General features: G+C 43.6%; 1 protein-coding gene across 1 annotated transcript; it reads left to right on the forward strand.

The window, feature by feature from the left end:
• The first annotated feature begins 3,742 nt into the window (after positions 1 to 3,742).
• Positions 3,743 to 9,755, forward strand: arxa (aristaless related homeobox a). Its single transcript, XM_085939270.1, has 5 exons — positions 3,743 to 3,908; positions 4,850 to 5,420; positions 6,309 to 6,354; positions 8,323 to 8,648; positions 9,049 to 9,755. Exons 1-5 carry the CDS (start codon positions 3,743 to 3,745, stop codon positions 9,311 to 9,313), a joined length of 1,374 nt encoding a protein of 457 aa, XP_085795396.1. The 3' UTR covers positions 9,314 to 9,755.
• The last annotated feature ends 3,219 nt before the right edge of the window (positions 9,756 to 12,974 follow it).

A 12,974-nucleotide genomic window follows, 5' to 3' on the forward strand; every position in this document is an offset into this window, starting at 1 on the left:
AAGGTATTGCCGCTAAGTGAATAAAAGGACTTCTTCACACTCAAGGGGGTGTGGGGGGGGCACTCTGGTTTTGATAAGCTGGCATCATAACTGATTTGCATATATTACTTTGATTATCTCATTACTCGGATGATTCTCGGCGCGTTTTTTTTTCCGACACGGGCGCAATTGAATTAAAATGAAGGCGCGCAATCAATAAAAGGGCAAGGCGCTTGTGAAAACACACGCGCTTGGAGGTTCGGACGGTCAACCGGCGACAATGACGATGATGAAAATGACCTCTTCAACTCACAATCGGCGGGAGGTGGCGAGAGTCTCGATTCATACGACGGTGGTTGTAATCAGAGGAGACAAAAGCAGCCGTGAAATAGCCTCTCTCTTTTGAATCACCTTTTAACCCGTCATGAACCCATGTAGACGACTTGGATTCCCCCCCCCCCCCCCCCCCCAATCACCCTTCCTGGACGATAATGGCGCTTGCATCTTTCCTATGATTCAAGCCATCTGTGGAATGATGAGGTCATGCGTGAAGACACCCGTCATTTTGCAGTAGTGGGCCACAATAAGCTTTAATGGTGTCATTACTGCCCTGCCCATGTCATTGAAGCATGTTCTGCTTTAATTTGGCTTTAAAACAACAATTTCTTGTTAAAGGTGACAAAGGAGTCAACTTGGAATCTCATGAGGGCAAAATGGAAACAGAAGAATTAGCCCTCTGTACTAATTTAGCAAAACATATTTTATAAATAATATATATAAAATTTTATTTGTCCATAACGATGTTGTCATTTTTCAAAGAGGATAAAGAATATATGTCTGAGAGTGTTACAAAATAATATTTGTCCACAAGTGTTGCTGCACCCTTTGTGTTCAAATAGCCATTGTAAAACCGCAACAAATCTAGACAGTAACATATTTTAAATTTCAATGTGGGATGAAAATAATGACAGGCCCGCAGTCCCACGTGACCTTTCCTCGTTAATATCCGCTTCCTCGTCCTTTTAAATAGAAAGCTATCCTCCTGTTGCCGCATTACGTCATTCACTATTTTCCTTACATAAGGGACAAATTATCGAGTCAGTTGAACGAAATTAGAGTCTTTTGTTTCCGATCATTAGGACTGGAAATTACACATGATGGCTGCGTGCCTTTGTTGTCTCGCTCTGCGCCTGCCTGTCGCTCTCGACTCGGCGCTAACAAAGTCATTAAATTGACTCCCTCTCGCACTCATTATGCGGCCTGTTAATAACCGCTAATTAACTTTGCAAACGCGCGCCTCCAAAGGCCTCCCTCTTCCCCTCCTCGACACACTCACACCTCCCTCCCTCTCCATCCTCTCCTCCGCTTCCTGGTTTGGCACCTTGTCTCGTGACGTCATACACGGAGGAGCAGAGGAGGCTGGATGCAGCATATGACGTCATCCTGCATGATCCACCTGTACCACTGGACCGATAAGAACAGGCTCCAACACTTGTTGGAGCAAAACTAGATATATAATATAAAGTAGTTTGAGCAATTGTTATTTTAGAAGTGTTGAATCAAAGTGGAAGCACTTCGCATTAATTAATACTCAATAAGTTGCTCGTGGTTTCAAAAGGTTAATGAAACTCGGTCTCGTCTTTCGATGTAGCCGTTTTCTATTTTAGCCAGAAGATGGCGCCAGGTGAATGACATGCAGGGCAAACACCTTTTGAAAGACTCGCATCTGGTCAAATTATTGATACTTTTAACTCACTAGTCGCAATATTAGGCACACCCTGTATTAGCTGACAAGTAATTAACAATCATTTATCAATATAAAAACTTTTGCATGAAGAAATCATCGTCATATAATGCACAATTTGTCATCTATTATAATGTAAGGGGATTTTTTAGTGCTGGATTTGCTTTTGCCATACGCGCTAAAGTGATGCTGAGCGTGCTTGCTTCAATCGTCTTTCTCTCCACCTGCAAGCAGCTCGACGGAAAATTTCAAATGTGAAAATTGCACGCATGCAAGCTATTCCTTTCCTCTCTAATGTATGCACGTAATTAGTGCATTTAAACAAAGCGCGGATGTCCTGCTGCTCGAAATGGCGGCTGACATCTCTTTTTCCACAGGGTTAATAACAGTGCGCGGATAAATGAATCAAATTGTGGCCCGCAAATTACACAGCGACTCTAAATACCCGTCTGCATCAGGCACGCACGTTTGCATGACCGCAAAGAACATTTTATAGGCCGATTGTTACGACGCTCATTACATTGATTTGCGAGCAAATAAACAAGCTCGGAAGTTTAGAAGTTGCGCATGCTTTGAACGTGACACCAACAGTGATACGTGGACGTGTGGTCAATAAAAGATGACAATTGTATCTAAGAGGCTGCCGTGCCCAAAACAGTCACGTTTGTTTAAATGCCAGCCTATCAAAATCAAAACCCAAGCCTTAACTAATCTGAGCAATCACACAAAAAGATAAAAATATGACCTGCCTGAAATAAAGGGAAAATTGGGAATTGTGAGCAATTTTGGACCTTCTTTCTTCTGTCGGAGGGGAAGAAGACAAGGAAAGAAAGGAAAAGGGCAGAGTAAATTGCAGCTTGCTCAAGTTTTTGGATTGAATTCTGAAAATGATCCTTTTAACAGTGATGGGCTTTGAGGCGAGGATAGGGGTCACACGCCATTCACAGCGGGTTAAATAGACTTTCATTTAAAATTACATTCTCCATCTAAAGCCCCCCCCACCACCACCACCTCACTGCATGGTGAAGTCCCCGCGTGCAATCCCGGCTTCCCTTGCGGCACCTCATCACTCTCACTTTATATTAAGTCGGGCCCTTTTTTCCAGCAAAGAGCAAAAGTGACAGCCAGCATGCAGCACATATACAGTAGATTACATTCTCCGCATATTTTAATGACAGGGAAATCTTATCAAGCAATTACTTACATGATCACATGAAGTCAAAATACTTTATCCGGGATTCCAATAAAAAAAAAATAAAAGCAATGTATGATTCAAAATTGCATGATGATATCGCTATGAATCTTATATTCACATTATTGCTGCTGTTGTTTTATAGAAGATCTAATTGTCATGAGGTTTTCTTATATTTTTTTTGTATGAGGCAAGCAATTGGGAAATTCAATATTTGGCATTTTTGTAGCAGACCTTCTCGAGCCGAACTATATACCGTTCTAAAAGAATCCGTTTATATCATGGTTGAATAAGACTGGGTAGATGCAACAAAAATATATGAATTATAATATATATAAAACAATGTATTTGATTTTTTTTTCATTTTCCCACAAGCACTTGCCAGTTAAAAATAACAAAACGTTTATGCATTAGGTATTTATCCGTTGGAGTAAAACAGAGTTTGTCAGTCAAGACAAAATATTTGATCTCACAATGAAGTGATATACGGCATGTTATACAATAACACTATCAATCAGATTAAGGTTCATTCCGTGTATTGTAACGGAGTCCATGTCAGCGTTTGTCGCCCTCCCCTCAAATTAACCTTAATGTAAAATATATAAAGCTGCTCCTCCGAGTCTCCCTCGACACATGCGCGCTCAGCTCATCCACCAATCAGGAGGCGCCTACCGAGCCAGCACGTGCGTGTTCGCGAGCGTGCGTGCGTGACAGAGCTGTGGAAACGCAGCGAGGTGCGAGGTGCGAGCTGCAAGCTGGGAGCCAGGCGAGCCCCGTCTGTCTTGACCACAGTAGAAGACACACCAAGTGGCCCGGGAAGAATCGACATGAGCGGACACTTTGACGAGGACGTCCACGAGAGGAAGGGTGGCAAGTCCCCCACGCTGCTCTCCTCCTATTGCATTGACAGCATTCTGGGGCGTCGGAGCCCGTGCAGGGTCCGACTTATAAGCGCCCTGCCCGCAAGAGGGGAGAGCGACAAGACGCCGGAGGGTACGTTTGATTTTTAATATTTTTTTCCCCCCATGCTGTTTACGCGTTAACTTTTACAAATGAACAAATTAAGGAAGTGAGATATAAACATCTTTAGTGAGCAACTTTTTTTTTTCATCTTAAGTTTCTGGTGTTTTTATTGTCATAACTCCATTTGTGCTTTTTTCTATACTGCACGTTTATAGTTCACACATTTTGCGAGTAGCGCCTATAAAAATAAAACACAAATAAGCTTTTACATGATTAGCTTATGTTCACCTGTTATGTGTCTTTAAGGGACTACAATGTTTTTATTTGGTAAAAGTTAGAGCTTTAAAAACGATTAAACATAAATAAATTGCATTAAGCGCAAAAAAACATGCAGCAAACGACTTTAAATAACTTTGATATGTTTTAACCAAAATAATTCTTAATTATCTTTACTGTGCTGCTATCATGTTGTTTAATTTAAAATTCTAGCTATTTGATTAATTGCGTTTAGTCATTGTGAATCATCCTAAAAAAAACACGACCGTTTTTTTGACAAGTTGGCAACTAGGTTTTGTTTGTACATAAATTGAATATTATGGGTGGCCTAGGTAGTATGCAAATTATTCGAGTGCAGATAATTGCTTTGCAATGGACTGAATAAAGTTAAATGAGCTTTTTTTAGGTTAAGTGCGTTTGGGGGCGGCTATAGGAAATACAATCAAGCACTCATTATAATCCCTTGATGGAAATTTCATTTTTACACTGTGCTACACACCCTCTATATAACCAAATCACACAAGGGGGTATACAATATGTCAGAGTGAAAGAGGGGCGGTGCCTTGCTCAAGGGCACCTCGCATGCAGCACAGCATCTTTTGACAGTTTTTTATTTTAGTAACACATTTTTCTTTTTATTTGATGAGGAGGAGCTCTGGGTCGGGTTCTACAAATTAACGCGTTTTTCTGATCAGGACCGACCAAAGAGCTTTCTCTGAGCGCTGACATGCACCTGCCCCCGAAACTCCGCCGCCTCTACGGCCCTGGAGGCAAATACCTCCAGGAGCAGGCGGACAAGCTGGAGCGCGAGCGGCTCCTCCTGGAAGGCGCTGCCGAGAGCCTCAAAATAATTCAGGCGCCGCAGGTGAGCATCAGCCGCAGCAAGTCGTATAGGGAAAACGCCACCCTGAGCCAGCCCGAAGGCGAACGGAGCCCCGGCGAGGGCTCGGAGGACGGCAGCGCGCCTGGCCTGGTGGAGCTCGGCGCCTTAAAGTTCGACGAAGACGCGGTGAAGACGGAGGAGGAGAGCTGCAGAGACGCGGCTGCGAGTCCGTCGCCCAAAGACGAGGAGAGAGAGGCTTTAAACGCCGGGGACGGGGACGTGAGGGACGGGGAGGACAGCGTGTGTCTGTCGGCGGGCAGTGACTCGGAGGAGGGCATGATGAAGCGCAAGCAGAGACGATACAGGACTACTTTCACCAGTTACCAACTGGAGGAACTGGAGAGAGCTTTCCAAAAGACGCACTACCCCGACGTCTTCACCAGGTAACGCCCTTTATTTATTTTGCCAGCGCAATATTGTTTTTTTTTACTGACAAAAAAAAAACACCAACTCGTTTTAGTTGATGCGAATGATCTAAATGATCAGTAATTATTATTATTGGAAGAGAAAAAATAGGTCTATAGAGTATAATTGCTAATGAATTAAAACAGGCAACATATCACGCAATCTTCACTTAACTAATGAATGAATTAGAATCGATTTGAATCACTCTAAATAATTCCCAAACTATTTAAGTTAAAAAAATCCCCACATTACATTTCAGTAACTGACCTATCAAACATTCTTAAATAAATAAAGCAGGGAAAACATAATTATAATAACGATTTTCCCTGTGGGTTGTAAATTCATATATCCTGCATGACTGATTTTAATTTCTCTTCTAGAATTGATACAGCCTATTTTCTGTCTCGAAAATTAATCTTTTTTTGCAACATATTTCGATTGGAATTACAGTATTCATTTTTTTCACAGTGTACTTTGTGGGTCTAATTTGCACGGCAGCTGAAGGGAGCTTCAATTGCTTTTGTGCGTGGCAGACTCGTTTGGATGTCATTATTCCAGCCATTATGTTGTTACAGTGACAGGGCCGATGGAGGGAAGGCGGGAGGGAAGGAGGGAGGGAAGGAAGAAAAAAAATCGAACAATCACTAGGCCTATTTCCACGTATTGTAGACAGGCAAAATAGAACATGTGCAATGATGTCTTTTAGTTCTAGCAAGTGGGAGAAGAAAGAAAAAGAAAAAAAGAAAAATTGAACAAAAATCGAGGCTATTTTTGTCGCTTTTGTTGTTGACAGGGCACAACAGGACCGGACAAAACAATTCAATCCGTTGATTTTTTTTTCTCCCCGCTTTGTTCTTTTATTTCAGGGAGGAGCTCGCCATGCGTTTGGATCTTACCGAAGCCCGAGTGCAAGTAGGTGTCTATCTCGAATGTTAAATGTACAATAACAACTGTCCTCCCACTTATGTCATTACGTCACGACTTACTTTAATTGGGAAACGGGAATTTAATCTTTCGAAAGGAGAGCAGTCAAACATCATATATGCATTGTCGATAAAATGATCAAGAAATGCAATGCCAATTTAAATAGATACCTTGCCTTAAAGATAATTCTCGTAAACACTGACCAACTATTTTGAACATCCTGTTACCTTGTTGTTAAAATGGCAAGGCTGCAATTTTATTTTTTTTAAATGTATTTCGGTTAAGATTCTTATCATTTCATTTTGATTATCTGAAACTTCCGGATACGATATGCGTCACCGATGAGTGTGAAATTAGAAGCGTTCATTTATGACTGTAAAGCGTGTTTAATGTAGATGAGTCGCCCAAGAGCGTGCGCTCGACAAGGGCCACTTCCGGTTATTGCTGCTTTATCTCACGCCTGATCGCTTTTTAGCGGCAATTAAGCGTTTCATAAAGCGCTCACTTAGTGCGCAAGTAAACATCATGTCGGGACAAGGCGGTGTTTGGATTCCCATCAGAAGGAAAAAAAAGAGGGAGGGTGCTAATGCTATTTGATTTCCTATTCTGTGATTGCAGTTAGACCCGCATTGATCCCACGCTTTGCACTTGGGAGCGAATGAGAAGCCATTAAAGGTGTTTGCTCCTACCTCATCCTCCCTCTTTTGCGGCCCACTCTTGTGCTAGCGCACTGAAAGCCTGCGCGTGAATGTCCAAAGCGGGCGGGGGCTCATAACCACAGAGACAGTTCAAACACGGCTAGAGGGTCAATAGCCGACGGTGATACAACAGATGTCTCTTTAGGGGGCTGGAGGTGAACAAATCACTTAGCGGGCGCCATCAGGAGGTGATAAAAACTCATAAATTCCACAGGGGCTGTGTCATGCTAAACAGCCCTCTGGGAATAGTGCGTGCGTGAGTGCGCGCGCGCGCCGTGTACTGTCCCTGTCGCTCAATCACTTTGCTCCTGTTGACATTTTGCTCTTTGTGCGTCTGCAGTGCAAACTGGCCAACAGCGAGAGTGGGTGCGTGGGAAAGTTAAATACTCCCACTTGCTTTAAAGAATTTAATTTAAAGCGCATTAATTGTCATTGGAGCCAGTTCAGCGGCAATTTTGGGGGTCTTTAGTCAACAGAGCTTTTAATTACCTCGACCAACCCCCGCCACCCCCAAGCCCGGCTACAAAAAAAACAGGGTTTAATTAGACAGATAGTAGATTTAAGGGGCTGTTAGTTGGCACGGCTTACCTTGCGCCTAATTACCGTAATTCCAGTCCTCCACCTGAAAAGAACAACATTTAATATTAATTTCAAATCAACTCTTGAAGGCAATTAATCATTGCTGTGCTGGAGGTTATAAATAAGTCAAATTGAAAAAAAACATTTTCATCGACGAGATCAAATAAAAAGAATGCAGTTAAAAATTAAAATCAACTACATCTTAAAAACGAACTATTGTTTATTATTGTTTTGTCAATTATATCATACATGAGCTTTCAGATTTCATTTTAGATGCATTTTGGTATTTCTGTACGTCCGTTTAAAAGGTCAACCGGTCCTTTGAAAATTGTAGTTTCTTTTACACAATACTTTTTTTGTATTTCACTTGATAAATATTATATGTGTATCAAAATTAAAACGAATAATTCAAATGAAGCATTTTAACAAAAACACCCCTGCTCTAAAGAAATATATCTTTTAAAAAAGTCAACCAAATAAATGAAAAATGACAACGAACAATCTCAAAGTATTATCAACCCTGCTATGATATCTAAAATATCTGCATCATCATATGAGATGCAATACAAAAAATATCAATATAAAAAAAATACTTGTGATTTGTTGAGTTGTCCATTTTTTTCCAGGCTTAAAAAAAAAAAGTGCAAATAAATAAATGACATTGCCTGTGTTCCTCCAGGTGTGGTTTCAGAACCGCAGGGCCAAGTGGAGGAAGCGTGAAAAGGCGGGTGTGCAGGCCCACCCAGGGGGCCTGCCCTTCCCAGGCCCTCTGGCAGCAGGCCACCCTCTTAGCCACTACCTGGAAGGAGGACCCTTCCCCCCTCACCCGCACCCCGCCCTGGAGTCGGCATGGACGGCAGCCGCCGCCGCCGCCTTCCCCGGCCTCGTCCCGCCACACCACAACGGTTCCGCGCCGCCTCTAGCCACCCCGCTGGGCTTGGGCACTTTTTTGGGCACGGCCGCCATGTTTCGCCACCCGGCTTTCATCGGGCCCACTTTTGGGAGGTGAGCTCCACCTGTCCTATTTCTATTCATTGATGCAACTACCCACTTTCTGAGCAGGAGCAGGTCACCCTCTCTGGGGAACAACAGATGCTTTCACACTTTGCTATTTATCTTAGCGTCTGATTAGAAATGTGTTTCACTGCTAAGCATTCGCAGTGTGGTGTGTAATCACTGTCAAATGTCTTAATAAATTAACCAAATGTGTGATCCTGCAAAACAAGCTGTGAAGAGGGCTGACACTGCAAACACCACATGTCACAATTAGCTCCTCATTTGGGACACCCAAAGCCTCAATTAACTGGAAATGTGTCTTCCTGCGCTTCTGCCATCACACTTTCAAGTTCTGATGTCAAAGCAGCTTCAGCTTGGAGATGAATTAAAAGCAATTTTTTGGATGCAGGCTTTTCTCCAGTATGGGTCCTTTGACCAGTGCTTCCGCCGCCGCCGCCGCGCTCCTGCGGCAGCCCGCTCCACCTGTGGACAGCTCCCACGCCGGCAGCATCCTCCCAGACCCGACCCCCTCTTCCGCCCCCTCATCCTCAGCTGCGGCTGACCGTCGGGCCTCCAGTATCGCCGCCCTGCGCCTCAAGGCCAAGGAACACTCGGCTCAGCTCACCCAGATCAACATCCTCCCCCCCGGCGCGACGGGGAAGGAGGTGTGCTGAACATATTGACGCCTCCCTCTCTCCTGTTCGACCGTAGCCCCCCCCCGCCCTTGCCACTCCGAACGTTGGAGCTCTTTGACCCCCAACATAGTAGCACGACCAAAGTCACACAAACACTGACTAAAAACAGAAGACACAGCAAGCGTGGGTGATACCTTTTCAGACTCTCTGGCCGCCGCAATCGAATGAGATCCAAAAGTGTCCATACAAAGACAAACATGCCATCATTCAAAATATTAAATATAGACCCATATAGGACATTTCACCTTCTGCAAAATTGGTTTCTGAAATGTAAAATGGTTCCCTGCGCTTGACTAAAGAAGTTTTGATAACAAAATGTCATGAAAAAGCACTGCAACAACTAATGTTAAGAGACAGTAGATGTGTAACCAAATTGTGAAGCATGAGTTAAAAAAAAAAAAAAAAAGAAATAGAAAAAGAATCACTCACACTGTTGCTCTGCTGCTTCCGTTCACATGATGCGGGCCGGCCACCTGCCCGACCGACCGACCGACCACACAGAACCAAAGGAAACTGGTCCACAGACCTGACTTATGTCTTCTCTTCAAGCATTACTCCTTTCATGCTGCTCACCTGTCCTCAAGCCACATACGGCGTCCAGGACACGCGAGCCCAGTTGGGACGTCACGAATGACTGCGTGAAAGAAAAGCTGTACATATGATGTAAAGAAGGAGGACGACAACATACAACAACAAAAACAGAAGCTTGTGTATATTTCAGGAGGCTTGGGACGTTTTGATAATTTGCACTCGGTGTAGTGTGTGATGAATGTCGCCCTGTGTAGAACTTCATCTGTGTTCTAGGAATGATTAGATTTTTAGATTCATTATTTATGTCCAAACCACCCCCTATGAACTGAAAAGTCTAATCTGAATAAATGACCTTGATGAAATGAGTTCTTCATTCAGGGCTGAAATGATGTGAAATGTTATAGAACTATTAATAAAAAGTGTTATGAGAAGATGCTTTTGGGGGTTTTAAGATTCTTAAATTAGCAAGACCCGATTTGGTGTTTGCTGCATGTAGGGCAAGACAAAAAAAAATAAAATAAAAGTGGGTGACATATTTCATTTGTGTCTCTCCTCTTGAGGCAAGTTGACAAAATAGAGAGCATATATTCATGAGCTTAATCCCCAACATGTGAAAGGAGGCACAAAGGCGAGGAGTTTTCAATTAGATCCACCACTTTAGCTGGGCGGGTGGCGACAAAACTTCCTTGAAAGAAAGGCTTAGAAAGCGCTAAATTGGTCTTAACATCTGTAATGCCGTGTCGCTGGAAGTGAGTCCTCTTTGTCATTAATGAAGTAACAAACCACTTCATCAGTCGGCTTTCACGCACATCCACCACGCACGGTTAATACCCCCCCCTCCCCCCTCCCAAAGGGGATCTCACTTGATGCGGGGACTATTACAGCAATCAATGCGCATTCTCCTCCGTTTGACCCATCTTTGGTGCCCGTGTAAATCGCGTGAAATTACCCTGAGGATTAATTTAGTCCTTCTTTTGATTGAATGCCGCAAAGAAAAAAAAACTCCCCGTCTTCCCTGGGTGGACTTGTTTTACAGGTCCGACACCTGTTAATCACTCAATTTACTCCAAACAAGAGGGAATCAGAACACATCCCACCAGGGCGGGAAGAGTTATATTGGGCAAATTACTCCTCAGATATTCAGACACAGCTGCTGCCGGAAAAATGATGCTTGTATATTTTTTAGACATTTATAAATGAGTTTTACCTTAATATATAGAGTCTTATTTTAGACTATGAATGGCAAAGCAATTTGTCGCTAATATATGGAGAAGGCCTCGGGGTGGTGTGTGTGTGTGTGTGTGTGCAGATGACCTGCTGGCAGTGAACTAAAATATTCTTTGCAATGCAAAAAGGCGAGAAAAGGGAAATGCCAGTTAGAGAGAAATAGTCATTAGAAAGTCACACTTGTTAGCTGTTTTCATTCAAGATAAGGAATGCACTGACTGCTGGGATTAGCTCCCAAAGCCTCAAAGGGAGGCACGCCCGCATTATTCCATAGACTCATGTCAATTAGCAGTGGCGTAATGTGGGGATGACAATAATGGCATTTCCATTCATTAAAAGGGAAAGAAAATGGGAATGTTCTGTGCAGCGCAACCAGTTGAGTGACAGTGAATATGAATTAAACAGGTAGAAATCGATCTGAGGGGGCGGCCATTTTGCCCCTTGCTGTCCATTGAAAATGACATCACAGTTGCCAGGTCTCATGTCACAACCAATCACAGCGCATCAGTTTTTTTTAAAGCTGAGCCGTGATTGGTTGTGAATTGAGACCTAGGTTCTGTGATGTCATTTTCAGTCGACAGCAAGGAGCAAAATGGCCGCCCCCTCAGATGTAGGCAAAAGGGTAAATTTTTGCTGCTTAAGTTCCACAAACACAATATCAATCAGAATGTTTAGACTATAGTTAGTTTTTGCTGTTAATCATTTGTGATCACAAAATGAATTTCATGTCAAGATTTTCACAACCACATTTTCAAGGTGTAGCAAAAACAAAGTCATCCATTTGAAGTGCTGCATTTAGTGATTGAAAAGGTCCCTCTTATGACCACACTCCCATGCTAGCTCCTAGACAGGCTAGTCTAGGTGTCCCTCCCACTGACTGCCGTACTTACCTCAACCCATACCCACCCCTCCCTCCCTCCTTCCCACCTCCTTGTGGACTTGATTTGGCCCCTGATTTGGATTCCCGGGCCCTCATTTCTCACACCACGTCTCTAGCCGAGAGGTGAATAGGTCCAATCACTCCACGGCCTCAGCCGGTTCAGTCGCTGGGAGAAGAGCTTCCAATGCGCTTTGATGAACAGCCCCCACTTCCCCTCCCCAGGCCCGGTGAAAGAAGTGAATAGCGGGGGCCGCGGCACTCGGCTCCCCTCTCGGGTTGCCCCTTAATTCCTCGTCTCCCTTGCTCTCATCCAATTAGCTCAGTGTATTAAGCGGTTTATGGTCTCATAACCGCCCTTTCAGCTCCAACAAGGGAGACACTTTGCAATAGGACCAGCTCTCCTTTTGACACCCTCTCGGCCGCTTGTAGTTCCAGCGCGCTATGAATAACAGCCACAGAATGGAGGACTAATTCCCTCATCAAAGCCTACCTTGTCCGTCGCTGGTCAAAACGACAAGCAATAAAGCTTAACACCACAATACAAAAAGACTTGTTCGACCTTATTAGCTTAGCGGGGTCGAATTAATGCAAGGGGACTCTGTTTGACTGGTTTACGGCGGGACCGGGACAAAACAAGGCCCTCGCTGCTTGTGAGAATAGCAGGCTTCTGCTGGGAGATGTGGCTGATTAGATCCAAAGAGCAAAAAAAATAAAATCAAACAAGCTGAGCAGCTGGAGGAGACGAAAGAATGAAATAAATATGTAAAGTTCTTGCAACTCAAACACACTTTGGCTAGCACGCAGCATGTTGGATTCATTGCGAATCATGATTTAAGTACTCGGTCCACTTCAGGCTGCCTTTGCAGGTCACAATGGTTTCAAGTGATTTGTGAGGCGGCCAGCGTTTATGGAAATGTAAACAGCAGGACAGGAACAGGAATTCAATTGAATGCATTAACAATGAATACTTGGTGGCAAATACTAGAACACTTAATGGACTAA

Source organism: Syngnathus leptorhynchus, chromosome 19, assembly GCF_054491065.1.
Source record: "Syngnathus leptorhynchus isolate UIUO chromosome 19, UIUO_Slep, whole genome shotgun sequence".
Classification (NCBI taxonomy): domain Eukaryota; kingdom Metazoa; phylum Chordata; class Actinopteri; order Syngnathiformes; family Syngnathidae; genus Syngnathus; species Syngnathus leptorhynchus.